Source organism: Centruroides vittatus, unplaced genomic scaffold (genome assembly GCF_030686945.1).
Source record: "Centruroides vittatus isolate TY-2023 unplaced genomic scaffold, ASM3068694v2 scaffold_2520, whole genome shotgun sequence".
NCBI classification, from domain to species: Eukaryota; Metazoa; Arthropoda; class Arachnida; order Scorpiones; family Buthidae; genus Centruroides; species Centruroides vittatus.
In genome coordinates, this window is record NW_027122689.1 from 2,870,162 (window position 1) to 2,884,269 (window position 14,108).

At 32.0% G+C, this 14,108-nt stretch overlaps 1 protein-coding gene across 1 annotated transcript in view; it reads right to left on the minus strand.

Moving 5' to 3' along the window:
• The window catches only part of LOC136987565 (H(+)/Cl(-) exchange transporter 4-like), a 57,595-nt gene extending 49,439 nt beyond the window's left edge, over positions 1-8,156 (minus strand). Inside the window, exons 1-2 of the mRNA XM_067285315.1 lie at positions 8,036-8,156; positions 7,742-7,956 (exon numbers count right to left, since the gene is read on the minus strand). Of these exons, the coding sequence (XP_067141416.1) occupies positions 7,742-7,956; positions 8,036-8,094 (274 nt within the window). The 5' untranslated portion in view covers positions 8,095-8,156. The remainder of the gene's footprint in view (positions 1-7,741; positions 7,957-8,035) is intronic.
• Between the last annotated feature and the right edge of the window lie 5,952 nt (positions 8,157-14,108).

Consider the following 14,108-nt stretch of genomic DNA (forward strand, 5'->3'; position numbering starts at 1 on the left):
TAGCTGGATATTAGTCAAATAAAAATAGAAATAACTAATTGACGTTCCAGATTACGAACCTCGAGTAAAACTGGCCTGGACAGCATCTTAACACACGTTAAAGCTCTTGTAAAAATAACCAAAAGTAATTTTTTATAAGAATTTAAATTAAAATATTCTGCGAATAAACCGTAAAATAATTTTTTAATATATATGATAGCCTATAAAAGTATAGAGATTCGTAAATATCAATTACAAAAATTTTTGTGTAAAGTTTGCAATGAGGTGCTTCACACGAAGCCCGGGCTCAAAAACCTGGCGATTTAATAACGTTTTCATTCATTAAACAAAAAATAATAATTTTTATTATAAAATTAAAGTGAGCAAATTAATGATAAATTATTTTTAAATATTTATATTGATTGTTTTTATATCGAGATAATTGATTTTAATGCACAATTAAAGACAAATTTTTCTGGAAATATCGTTTATTTTGAAATATCTTATCTTTTCGATATTTTAAAATAAACACTTAAAAACAAACAAAAAATAAAATTATTTAAGAACAGGTTAATGCTTTTTATGTGTTATACAAAATTTATTTTTATTAATATATATCATTCAATTAATAAGTGAAAACAAAAAAAACACATTACATCTTTTCTTATAAGAAAATAAAAATACAGTAGAGAACCGAAAATCGGAATCAATTGGGGACTGGGGTTGTTCCGATTACGGTTTATGTACGAAAAAATATATTAACCTGTCCGATGTTCAAATTTTTCTCCGTTGCGTGTCGCTTCGTGTCGAATTTTCGTCGATTTTAAGCCTAACGAAAATTTTTATAATAATAATCGAGGCTATCGTATCGTTAAAAATTATTTCTTCATTTTGTACAAACAAAATAAATATATTGAAGAATATAAAAACATGAAAATTATACTTTAGAAGTAAATTTAGTATCAAAAACGTTCGATTCGGCACGACACAGTCCGACCGAAAATCGTGCCGATTACCGGCCATTCCGATTACCGGGGTGCCGATTTACGACTCTCTACTGTAAATTATTATTCTCTCTTTGTTTTTATTTTTACTTTTGTGATTTTCGACTCTTTTCGCCGCGTGGGCACTAAGAGGGCCTTTTTTCACACCCACTGCAGGGCCGAATGCGTAAAACCACCAAACACGGATCGGTCAGTGGTACGTTATCTTAAGGCAAAAGGGGCAATTGTCCGAGCCCCCACCAACAAAGGACCCAAACCAATCTTTTGTAAGAAAATATTTCTTCTGAAGAAAGATGTCTGAAGTCAACGCTGTACGTGGGGTTCCTAATTCAACTTTGCTTGGGCTCTCGAAGCCATAACGCGCCACTGAGGTGGGTCGCGCCCGATCGTACTGTCCACGTGGAGTTTTCCGGATCTTCCTGACGCGCGTAATACCTAAATATAGGCCAGTTTCCCATAGAAAGTCCTCCCGGGAGTCATCTTCCTCTTGGCAAATTGCTCGCGTGTTGCATTGCGGATGCCATCGAGGATACCTTAAGATATGTATTTCGAATACTAATATCGAAATATACTCTTACCTAATCCGCAATCCACAAAACTAAATAGGAATATCTTTACATCTGCTCGAAATTGATGTGATAAAGTGTAAGTAAATTGCCGTTATCAACGAGCGTACCAAAATGAACTCTGCCCTGTGGAACACTAGAATATTTCGAGAAGTTTCTCATAAATTTCAATTTAAACAAGTAAAAGTTACTGGTAGAAATAATATTTTTTAAAGTTCTCGCCAGCTTTTTAGCAGTTAACTAATAAAAAAACAAATACAGTGGTGCCTCATATAACGTACTTAATCCGTTCCAGGTGCACGTCCGTTAAGTGAAACGTCCGTTATACGAAACGCATTTTTCTATAGAAATATAATACATGTTAAAACATCTAATTCGTTCCGCAGCATAAAATAACCGTACTGACCATAAAAAAATGAACATGGGGTGCGTTCTTTTATTCCTCCGCGTAACTCTGCGCGAGCGACATCCGTTTAAAAATTCCTGCGGAACGCGTTCCTAAATTCCGGTGGGAGTGCGCGCCGTCGAACGGCAAAAACGGCCGCTTGTAACAGTAGTTTACGGTGCCGGGTTCGAATTCCGACGGGTCGAAAAATCCCCAGGAATTTTTCGGGGGTGGACCGTCCGGATATGTCGGGCCCCGTCCCTCACCACCCGGTCGCCCCATTGTGGGCCTGGCCGAACCCATAATGGCTTGCAAAAGAGGCCCTCTTAGTGCCCACAGAGCGGAAAGAGTTAAAAAAAAAAAAAAAGTAGTTTACGGTGGAAAGCAACATAGCGTCCTCCATGGCTCAGATAGTTTCGTTTCCGGGTCCATTATGTGGTTTTATGAATGAGAATTTAGAAATTGTGAAAGCGCGAGTTAGCGCACGCGGTGATGTAAGTGTCTTTACGAATTTTTTTTCGAGTCTATTTTAAATGCTCTTTCAACAAATAATCCATTTTATGGTTAAATTTTACAATTGGGACCCTTCTTTTGCCTTTTAAAGCTCTTATTTTAGAATTATAGATTCCTCCATCACGATACTATCGATAGTGCGGGCGCCGCCATCTTTCTTTCTTTTACAGTCGTTCCTAAATGCCTACAAACAGCAGCGCACTCCCGTAATAGGGAGACGCAGAGCGACCGCTATTAAAGAACGCACTCATGGAGCAGTCACCAATTATGCCGGAAAGTCCGTTGTTCGCAGCGTCCGTTATTCGAGGCGTACGTTACACGAGGCACCACTGTACTATAAAAAATCCAACAACGAGTTGCTTAACTTTCCAGGCGAAAAGTATTTTCTTAAGAAACACCACGACATATTTTGTGTATGGCGCCATCTGTTAGGACATGTTATTAAAAAATAACTTTTATATTATTAAGTATTATAAAAAGGCAAAAGGTTTAATTTTGAGAGTAGAAACGTGTTTTAAAAAATTATTAATACCAACAACCTGACAAATTTTCGTTAATACGATCCTCCCTCGACTTTTACCGTCTCTTTTCCATACCCCTCTATCTTTAACCATCAATATTTAACAGCATCTACGTCCCTTACATACAAGTTACCTTACCAAATTTAGTTTCTTCGCCATTACCTCTTCCCGAGATATTGTATACATGACAGCCAGGAAACTAAAATACGAGATTCGAACCCGAACCCGAACCCGCCGCCATCACAAAAATTTATCAATTTCCTTAATATGTAGGCGTATTATTAACTAATCCGTCTAAACTAGTGTTTTTTAACACGGAGCGCTTGCACTCTTAAGGGTGAAGAAAGCATTTTCAGGGGGTGCGAGTGGTAATGGTAGGTTTTTTTAACTTTTAAACATTAAGCTGTCATATACCGGTACTACACAAACTCGCCTCGATTGTACAGGGTATTCTCGGAGCCCACGATAAACCGGAAATGCTATTACCACATCCGGGACCCTCACTGATACCCGATCTACCTTTGCCACCTCCGAAATAATTTTCAGTATTTCCGTAAAAATCCCTGAAAAAATAAAAATTACCGTATTTTTCAGCATATAAGGCTCACTTTTTCCTCCAAACAATGCTATCTCAAAATGGGGTGCGTGTTATACGCTGGTAAATACGGTAACTGAGAAAAAGATATACTTACAGAATGTTAATTAATTACAGTAAATAAAAATAAAAACGAATACTATTAAATCAAGACTTAATTAATTAATTTTCAGTGCATTATTCTCCGTGGTAATACGCAATTAAGATATAAAAAGAAGATTACGAGCTTAAGGAAAGAGGATTATCTATGTGATTAATCTACCTGTAAAGATATTATGCGATATAAAAAAATTATAGAATTAACTTAATTATTTCATTAAACAATTTAGTTAACCTTAATTAAGTAAACAGTATGATAAATTTATCCACTGTTTTCATAAATATCCCTCTTTAACACTTCGCCATTTTCGACTCGTGCTGCCATCTGTTGAGTATAAAAGCTAACAGAGCAATTTTAACCTGATTAAAATTAAGTAGTGAGGAGCCTGGCCAATTTACTAGCCTCATTATCAGTTTAATTTCCCAAGAGTCTGTCCGACACTCTACAGATTTTCTTTTTTAATCGAGGGAAAGTTGGACACAGGAAATGCATCCGGTAATAAAACGGATATCAACATGCAGCGACCCCAAGGAAATTGAGACTAATGACGCTAAAGACAGAAATCAAAAAAACACACGTGTTACTTGTGTTAATGCATTAATTATGAACACAATACAATGCCTGGCTTGCCAATTTTCCACATTCTATGCAAATTTATTCTATATTCCACTGTGTGTCTGTGTTTGGCTTATAAATTGTTAGATATAAAATTACACACAAAATTTTCCATTAGAATATAAATATGTTTTAGTTAGAATTTATATTAGATCAACAGGAACGTGCAAAAATTGGTTCCTGCTGAAACATAGAGATTATTTCTTATTTCGAGACTTAATCATCGACATTTTGTTTGAATTCCAGTTAAATTACTTCTGTGTTGAAGTTGTAATTTTAATTATATCTGAGAATGTAAATGTTTCATCCGCTTCCAATTTGAAACCCCTTCTCCCATGCATATTGGCACTGGTCCCAATGACGTAACGATGTGTTCCAGTGACGTAAAACTGTTTAGGCCAATGCGGAAACCGCTGGACGATACATTGCTGCATTTCATTGTTAGTTTTGAACATTTGGCCTCCTAAAATCGCACGATTGATAATCCGGTGAGAGGTCCGGGTTATAAGATGGATGTTGCACGAGTCAAAATATAAGATTTCCAAGAAAGGTAGATGTAAATGAGAAATAATTGCATTTACGTACAATCTTATCAAAGACAGATACAGGACAATACAAAAATATGTAATGAATCGAGGCAAGAATTGGCATTGAATAAAAAATAGAAGAGAATAACGAAACACGCCGAATTTGAACTTTTAAAAAGGAATAATTTTAATATACTGTATTTTAAAAACTACTTTTATTGGTCGTGTTTTCGAGATTAGAGGTAAAAATGGTGAAGGTGATTTCATCCGACAATATACGTTACTACAGTGCATTAACGTATACATATATTAGTGTTTATTGGGTTTCGGGATGGATGGGACGTTAGGGTGGGAATACTCCCTAAAACATCATTAAATGCATTTTCATCAGACTTAGCTGTCTTCAAAGTTTTAGCCTTAATTAGAACGATGAAATCTGAGTTGCAAAATCTGAGGACATAATACAAGCAGGTTAAATAGAAGAGTTAAAAAAAGAAGACATGTACTGTACAACTTACAAGTAAAAAAATTGCATTGGCTTTCTCTCAAATTTGCATGGATACGTAAAAAAAAAAAAAAAAAAAAAAAAAAAAGAAAGGTTATCCCAACAAAGGAAAGGAAGGAAGGAAATATCTAAATTTAAAAATTTCTATTCAAATAAACAGACGATTTTTTTCATTTTTTGGCACAGAAGCTTGTTCGACGATATTCTCTACATATACTTCATGAAGATATGATTCGCTAATAACAAATTTTTGAAATAATTTCAAGCACTTAGTCATTCGCCATAGTGACAATAAGACAAGTGATAATAAGAAATACTCCACAAGATTCGTGAAGACGTGTCGATTGTTATCGATGCAAATACAACAGAGTAAACAATGCTCTTATCAAAAATAAAAAATATTATTGAACTATTAAATAATAATAGATATAACCATAATCTTAAATCTATGAATGCATTAATAAACCTTTCTTTGAAACCTTTTGAATGTTTACACTAATACACAGAAGGATGCTTCAAAACAGTTGGCGCGAATTCGAATAGAGCCTTAACTCGATGGTGCCAGTTCTTTGAAAACGATCTGACAAATCAAGATGGCGAGAGAGTTGTTACGTAAGCTTAATATTGGAAGAATAAGAGCATTTGTCTTTGACGGCCCTTATTCTTCCATGCTACAAATATACAGGCGGTGGGATTGTTTCATTCTAGAGAACATTCTACTACAATGTAGAATTGGAGATCGATTCTGACGTAGAACATCGTTGCTAGCCATAATTAGTTGATTGACATGTCGTTTCCCGTCCTCAATCATTAAGGCCAATCTTATTGCGGGTCAGACGCACACTAATGATAAAATTGATCCATATAATTGGTGCCACACGTCGAATATCTGATTCAACTTTACATATTTTGCTGATTTGCATATTGATACGTGCGGTATTTTAAAACAAATATCAGTATCGTTTAGTATCATCAGTGAACAACCATGATACACTATTGTCATATTGTTTGAGTATAATGTATTGGTTTTCGAGATATTTAAAGAAGTTCATTTGAGTGATATTCCTTTGTTTTCTAATTAAAAAAAAATTAATAAAACTCCAATAGAATAAAGGTATTTTCCTCGTTAAAATTAATTCCAACCTTTAGGGAGGAAAAAGAAATTTCTTTCAAAGCTGTAATCAAAAACAGGAAGTTTGATAGGATTATTATATAGAAAACAATCGCCGAATTGAAAGCAGTCTATTGAAATTGTTTCCGCGCCGATGTCAAAAGCAGGACGTTCAACAGGCTTTTAACAATGTTATTGGTCAATGCACAGCCAACAAAGAAAAATGTTATATCAAGAGGAGGAAAAATTAAATTTTTGTGTATAGAATGACAGTATATAGCATGAAAATTTTATATAATTTGGGGCAAAATAACAAATTATGTCAAAAAGATTCAAAATGGTGTAGATTATTATAACGGCCTTTTCTCACGTATTCACTACATTAATTACTAATATTATTGTTAACATTTCATTAATTATTAATGCTCTTTACATCGATAAATCCTAGAATAAGCCTAAGTATTAATTTATGCAAAGAAAGAAATGTTTTAATACATTAAATAGAAAGTACAAGTTGCGTGACGTCAGAATTTAAGAATTCCACGCTGTTTGTTGCGTGTATTTAATAATACTATCTTTTGTCATAGAGTGCAGATGTTGTTAGGTCGGTTTATATTCTATTAGTTTTGGTATATTTTTCGAGGAATAACATCATAAGGGGCTCAATAATAACTCCCGTAATCGTCTTGGCTGGCATATATTTATATAACGATAATCTTAGTAGCGTGTACATTTTTCTACATATTATTACGCCGTTTGTATTGTACATAAGAAGACATTTACGGGTCGAGGTTGAGCAACTTACAGAAATAATTATTATCATCCTTTAAAAAGTAATTCATCTTCTGGCTGCGAGTTTCTGAAAAGTATAAGCCATTGTATGAGCAAATATGCATTAATCAAGGATTGAATAGGTAATTAAATGCTATTTTTATACCCGAATTCAAGGATTTTCTTGTTATTAGTTTTACAATATAAATCTAGTGCATACATATATAAATCAGTACGTATAATTGTATGTAATCTTTCTGTCAAAAAATACAAAAATAACGACAATATTTTTATCAAATTGAAATAAAACTTAATCCACTCGCCATTTATATACACAATATCTATAAATATAATAATAAATCAATATAGAAAAAAATTGTATATAATTAAATACAGCAAATTGCAGCGGCAAAATACCGAAAGTATTTTGAACGTAACAATGTGAACTTGTGTTAAATTTAAATTGACGTTTGTTTTGCTGCCATCTATGAGTAGTAATTCGAACCACAGAGAGACAAAAGGATAAGGCGAGATCAATTTGAGACTTACCAGATAAATCGCCGAGAGTGGTCAATCCTTCTTCTGACGTTTCTACGGAATACGGTTGATTATCTTCCTTGTTTTCGCTGGCATTTTGTGACACTTCCGATTTCGAAGCATTACCGTTAGTCGATTGATAATTAGCGACGCGATTCGTGGGAGAAACCTTTCTGCCATTCACCAGCGCTTCGGTTTCCATAGCAACTGACGCTTTGACCAAACGACTAAACACAATAAGATAACAACAGTCAAAAAAATAAATTTAATTTTAAAAAAAATTAAATTAATTTTTTAATTAATCACCTAAGCTCAAATGAATTAATTTTAATCGATCGCCCGTAAATGTGTTTTCTAAAAAACATTTCATATGTTTATGAAAAAATCGCTCCTTATGTCATCTCGATACGTCGACGTAACGACATTTGCGTCACTTCCTACTTATTAATTTATAATTAATTTAATTTGCCTAGCGTAAAAAAAAAATTATTACCAGCGTAAAAACATACAATAGTACGAACGTACCGTGTTAGAGGTAACCTTTCCAGTAACGCCATTGCACTAAAAAAAAAGATATAATAATAATTGATTACGTCGTTGCGACGAAACCGACACCTGGCGGCGAAACGCCCTTTCGTTAATATTATTGCCGTCGTCTGATTTTTATTTATTTAAGAAAACGTTAAAATCGAATAAAATCCAGAAGGCAGTTTTTAAATTTAAATCCGCCACTAATTAGTTGAAATTATAGAAATAAAAATAAATAAATAAAATTTGAATAAAATTCTAGACGGCGCATTATACCGATTTTCCCGCATCTCCGCATTCATTCATAATGTATAGGTAAAAGGGGAATACGCCCGTTTCTGTACGTTTACCTGCTTTCGGGAACGTTTTAATAACGATTTTTACTTAAAATAAAGGAGTAAATCTCTTCGAAAATGCATTAGACGATTCGATATTATTTTATTTATCGAATTTTTTTTAAGAAACCGGCGTAAAAATCGTAACGACTTACCTGCGACGAAAGGTGACTGAGGAAAAATACACTTGTCATGTGTCAGCCTGGAAATTGCTTTTTATTGGATTCATAAAGCGCTGACTTGCGCAAAAGTTTCTCGAAATAATCGCCGTTAATTGAAATTATTTAAAAACAAAAATCTTAACGCAATGACAATTTGCGCCTGTACGCGGCCATTTAAATAAAAAAAAAACTTATTACATTTTTTCAAAATTTCTCATATAAATTCGTATATTTTCTGATTAAAAAAATAATTTTCCCATTTTATTATATTAAAAAAACAGAGAAACTCGTCACATATTTAATAATTTTGGTATATTTTATATAGGTCATACAGGGTGAAAAATCGATATTGTTATTAAATATATATATATATATATGTGTTTTTTTAATTTTATTGTTTTATGGAGCTAAAAATTGTATAGATGTATAAAATTTTTATTTCTAAATTTCTGTATTTCACTTATAAACAGAAGAAATATTTTCCAATACACAAAGTATTAGAGAATCTTCTGTGTGAAGTCTCTAGAAAATAAAAATATTGGATTTATTTTTGTAAAATTGCAATTTACTGTATTTTTAATTCGTTTTTTCTTTGTCGCCGTACATTTCTTGTTACTTGAGAGTGATAATTCTTTGCCTCATTCAGACTTTACCTACGTACAGATGAATAAATTAATGAATTAATTTTGTATGTAATTAGACAGTTAAATGTATGCCTGCTTATTGTGTAAAATATATTTAATTATGTGCAGTTATTCGCATACAAAATTAAACAGATTTATTGAAATATATTACAATATTAAATACATTAAAACTTTTTCCATTGCCTATATTCAATTTTGCAAAAATAAGATAAAATGTTTACACGATATAATAGAATTATTATATCGTGTAAACATTTAATCTTATTTTTATTTAAAAACTATATGTATAATATTGATATTATTTTTCTAATTTACAAATTAAATAATTTTCGTTAGAATAAAATGGATATATACAATTTTAAAAAATGTTACTAAGAAAAATAATAGAAATAAGAGTTATTTTTCCGCTGAATTATATAATTAACACGTTGACTGCCACGTGACTTTTTAGGATTCTGTTGTAAAACGCCAACTTAATTTAATTATATTATATTATTAAAAACTCTAATCAGAGTATATAGTAATAATCAAATAGCATATAGAATGTGTTTTTCTTAAAATAAAGGTATTACGAATTATCTCGTAGTTGGCTTATGTAACAGAAAGCTCTTCGCTAAAGCCAAACTACGAGTTAATTCGTGCACAGACACGATTCGTCCTGTCACTTCGCTACAGCCAATCGGAGATGTGCGTCTAAATTCATTAGTAATAAATCGGATATAGAGGCGAGCACATCATATTTACGTCTTTTTTGAGAGTGTTATTTTTTATTTATTTTTATAATCAAATTATAAATATCCCAAAATGGATAAGAAAAGACCACTGACTAAAAAACAATTTGATTACTACACTAATCTAAGTGATTCAGAATCTGACAAAATTTTTGGTGAGGATGGGGGAGTTTATTTGGCAGCAAAATGGTCCTGTTACTGTATGTAAATGGAAAGAAAACGAGAAGTCCTTACCATTTCAAACATGCACGTTGTTGAAATGGTAGAGGTGTTCAATCGGAATAGAAAATGTTCGATGAAACCGAATATAATTCGAGATTATAATCATGGAATGTCTGGCATTGACGATCAGATCAAATGCTATCGTACTACACAGCTCTAAGAAAGACTATTAGATGGCCCAAAAAGGTTGCATTACATATTATAGAAATATATATACATAATGCGCACAAATTCTTTCAAAAAGCAACTTCTTCTAAAATAAAACTTATAAAGTTTAGAGAAGCATTCGTCAAAGCGTTGATTGGAGAAGAGATTCAACCAGTTTCAAAAAAAATTAAATTGCAGAAGCTCCACTATTTACAGAGTATCCCATCTACTCAGAAAAAACAACATCCGACAAAGCCATGTCGAATTTGTACCAAAGCTAAAAAACGCCGAGAAACGCGTTATTTCTGTCCAATCTGTCTTGAGAAGCCAGCCCTTTGCGTAGAAGATTGTTTTAAAAATTATCACAAACAATAAAAATATTGTTTTGCTTTCGATTTTAAATAAACTTTTTATGATTATATTTTCTGTTCATTTATTAATAAATGTTCTGTTCATGTAAGCCAAACTTGATTTTTTGTTCTTGCCCCTGAAGCTATCTATTCATATTTACACTGATATACTACGAATTACATCGTAGCTGCACAAATATGGCAAGTCGTTAGAATAAAATGGATATATACAATTTTAAAAAATGTTACTAAGAAAAATAATAGAAATAAGAGTTATTTTTCCGCTGAATTATATAATTAACCCATTTATTTACCACTCGCATCTGACCCATTAAACTTGTACTAAATTTATCATCAGCTGCTATCCTTAAAGGTAATGTAATGATTTTGATGGATGTACTGTAGAAAATGATAGATGAAAAAGGCGAAGAATATGGAATAATACTTTTATTTTATAAAACGTTTTATAATGATTATTATGTAAAATTTTAATGTATAATTTTCCATAAATATTTCTTTTTTAATTAACAAAATTTTTCAGGAAGTACGTACATAAATTTTTTCGAAACATGATATTTTGGAAACTTTTTTTTATCATTAACGCTATAAAATAATTAATTTAATGTCTTTAAATAAATATTCTGCACTTAAAATTATCTCTAGTGAATAAATAGAATTATTGTTAATTGTAATTAATATGTAGTTTATCGTAGAGATACTGAAACAGGTGTTAAAACATCGACAACACGAAAACGTGTGGCTAAAATTGCGCTTAATTGTATATTTTCTGTTAAAATAATAATAATTTTTGTTTTCGGTTAAACAATACGTTAGGAACGAGTGAAAAATTCGTGTTTAGTGCTTGGTATATTGTCTATTTTAAAGAATTAGATCGGAATAGTTTGTAAAAAATTGCATTTACGTGTGGCTTCTAAGCCGAAACACTAAGTCCTCGCAGCAAAAAAATCCATTTAAGATGATGGCTCGTATAGTACCCGACACCGAGATCAATATACTGCGCATTATGTATAGTTAGAAGAGCCGTTATTATATTATTATGACGAAATATGTTTTATATAAAAGAATTGTGCAAGTAACCTTGTTTGTCTTTTTATTTCTCTTAAGTGTAAATTGAGTGAAGCTAAGAATAACTTCGGGCATTACTTAGAAGTCTTCTTCAGACAATTTTTTATAATTTTCTACTGGACATTCTTATAATATAATGCATTTAACTGTCAAGTTTACAACTGGTTGTATATTAATATTTTATAGTTACTAATCGAGTTAATCATTTTAATTTATTTGTAATTTTAATTATCAAACAATTATGAAACGAATTAATTTTTAAATGTAAAAAAATTGAATAAAATAAAGGTAAAATAGAAAAAAATAAGTAGCAAATTGGATTATTGATTGATTAAAACTTAATTATAATTAATCTTTCGTAGCAAATGCTTTAATCTATATTAAATCTTAAAGGAATAATTAATAATTTTTTAAAAAATTAATTAAATTTTAATTTTTCTGTTAATTTTTACAATTATTAATCAATACTTTTAGCTAATTTTCAAGAATTATATTATACTTTTTTTATATCTCAGGAAGAGGTGAAGATAAAGAAACGAAAATTGGCATGGTAGCTTATATAATAAATGGCACGATGTTATTAAATTTTGGTGGTTCGAGGTCGAAAGGGTGGAAAGACAGAGGGGGCATCTGTCATATCTCGAGAAGGGTCTGACTTAATGAAAACCTTATACCAGGCCTGGCCAACCCACGGCCCGCAGGCCGCATGCGGCCCTTCGCGTTAAATTGTGCGGCCCGCTAAGCGATATTATATATCTATTAAAACTTTTGTTTGTTATGTGTATACCAAAACAATTAAATCAATAAAAATTTGCACGTGTCATCGTTATAATGCGCAAGTGCGAGTACGAACTCTTGATATAACAATAAAATCTTATTCATTTTATATTTGTTTTCCTTTTTTAAAAGTATGTTTGCCTAAATTGTGGCCCAACGTAATGTTACGCGTGATCAAAGTGGCCCGCGAAACAATTTGAGTTGGTCAGGCCTGCCTTATACGTTATTAGCATTTACAATTTTTTAATGATACTCGTCACTATGCACATTAACTGAAAATTAAGCTTTTTACCATTCGATAATAACTAAAAAAATATGAATTTTTTAATACAAAATCTCATAACAGATGGCGCCACACGCAATTTTATTTATCATATTGTAATTAAAAATATAAAAGTTATTTTTTAAGTAAAATCTCATAACAGCCGGAAAAGTTACGCAACTCGTTGCTGAATTTTTTAAAATTTATTTATTGATGTCGGAATATATAATGTTTATAATACAATACTTCACATTACGATAAAACCAATGATAGTTGGCAGCGGGTTCGCACCACCAATGGATTGGCCGCGTGGAGTTTTCTGTGTTTTCGTCGAGTTCCTAATACTTAACAGAAACCAGCCGTAATATTAAACTTACAATAAGTATCATAAACTTTATATTAAAAAATCCAGCAACGAGTTGCTTAACTTTCCTGACTGTTATTAAATTTTAGTTAAAAAATAACTTTTATATTATTAAGCATACCACAGTATTAAGTTAATAAATAAATTGTGTGGCGCTATCTGTTATGAAATTTTATCATTAAAAATTTTTATATTATTAATTATTAGAAAATGGCAAAACGCTTAATTTTGAGGGTAAAAACGAGTTTTGTAAATGTTGGTAAGGAATAAAATATTCATTTAAGTCCGATCCCTCTCGATATATGACGCATAACACCCCTTTATCTCCCATCCTCTCCACAGTATTACAAAAATGTGATTTCGTATTTATCTATTCCTTACTTATCAAGTAAATTACAGTAGTAAAGCCAATGCCCTATATTAGAGTGACCAGACGTCCCCGATTTCCGAGGACTGTCCACGGTTTCGCTCGTTACTTTCCCGGCTGTTATGAATACGTAACGAGGGAAATTATAGGAATCGTGTCAAATTTGATCCTCCGAGTTTTTCTACAAATTTCCACGTTTTGAGACCCCCGAACCTCTCAAAAAAGTTAAAATAACGGAAAAAATTTCGTATGTTTCCTTTATTCTTTTGATTTTGTTCGATTAAGGCAACGCAATACACGGGGAATGCCTCCCGGGAGGTCTTTTATTAGAAACTGACACCCTCGGATTAGGATACAGATGCGGCACTTTCATACAACACCATTACACTAAATTCCCAACGTCCT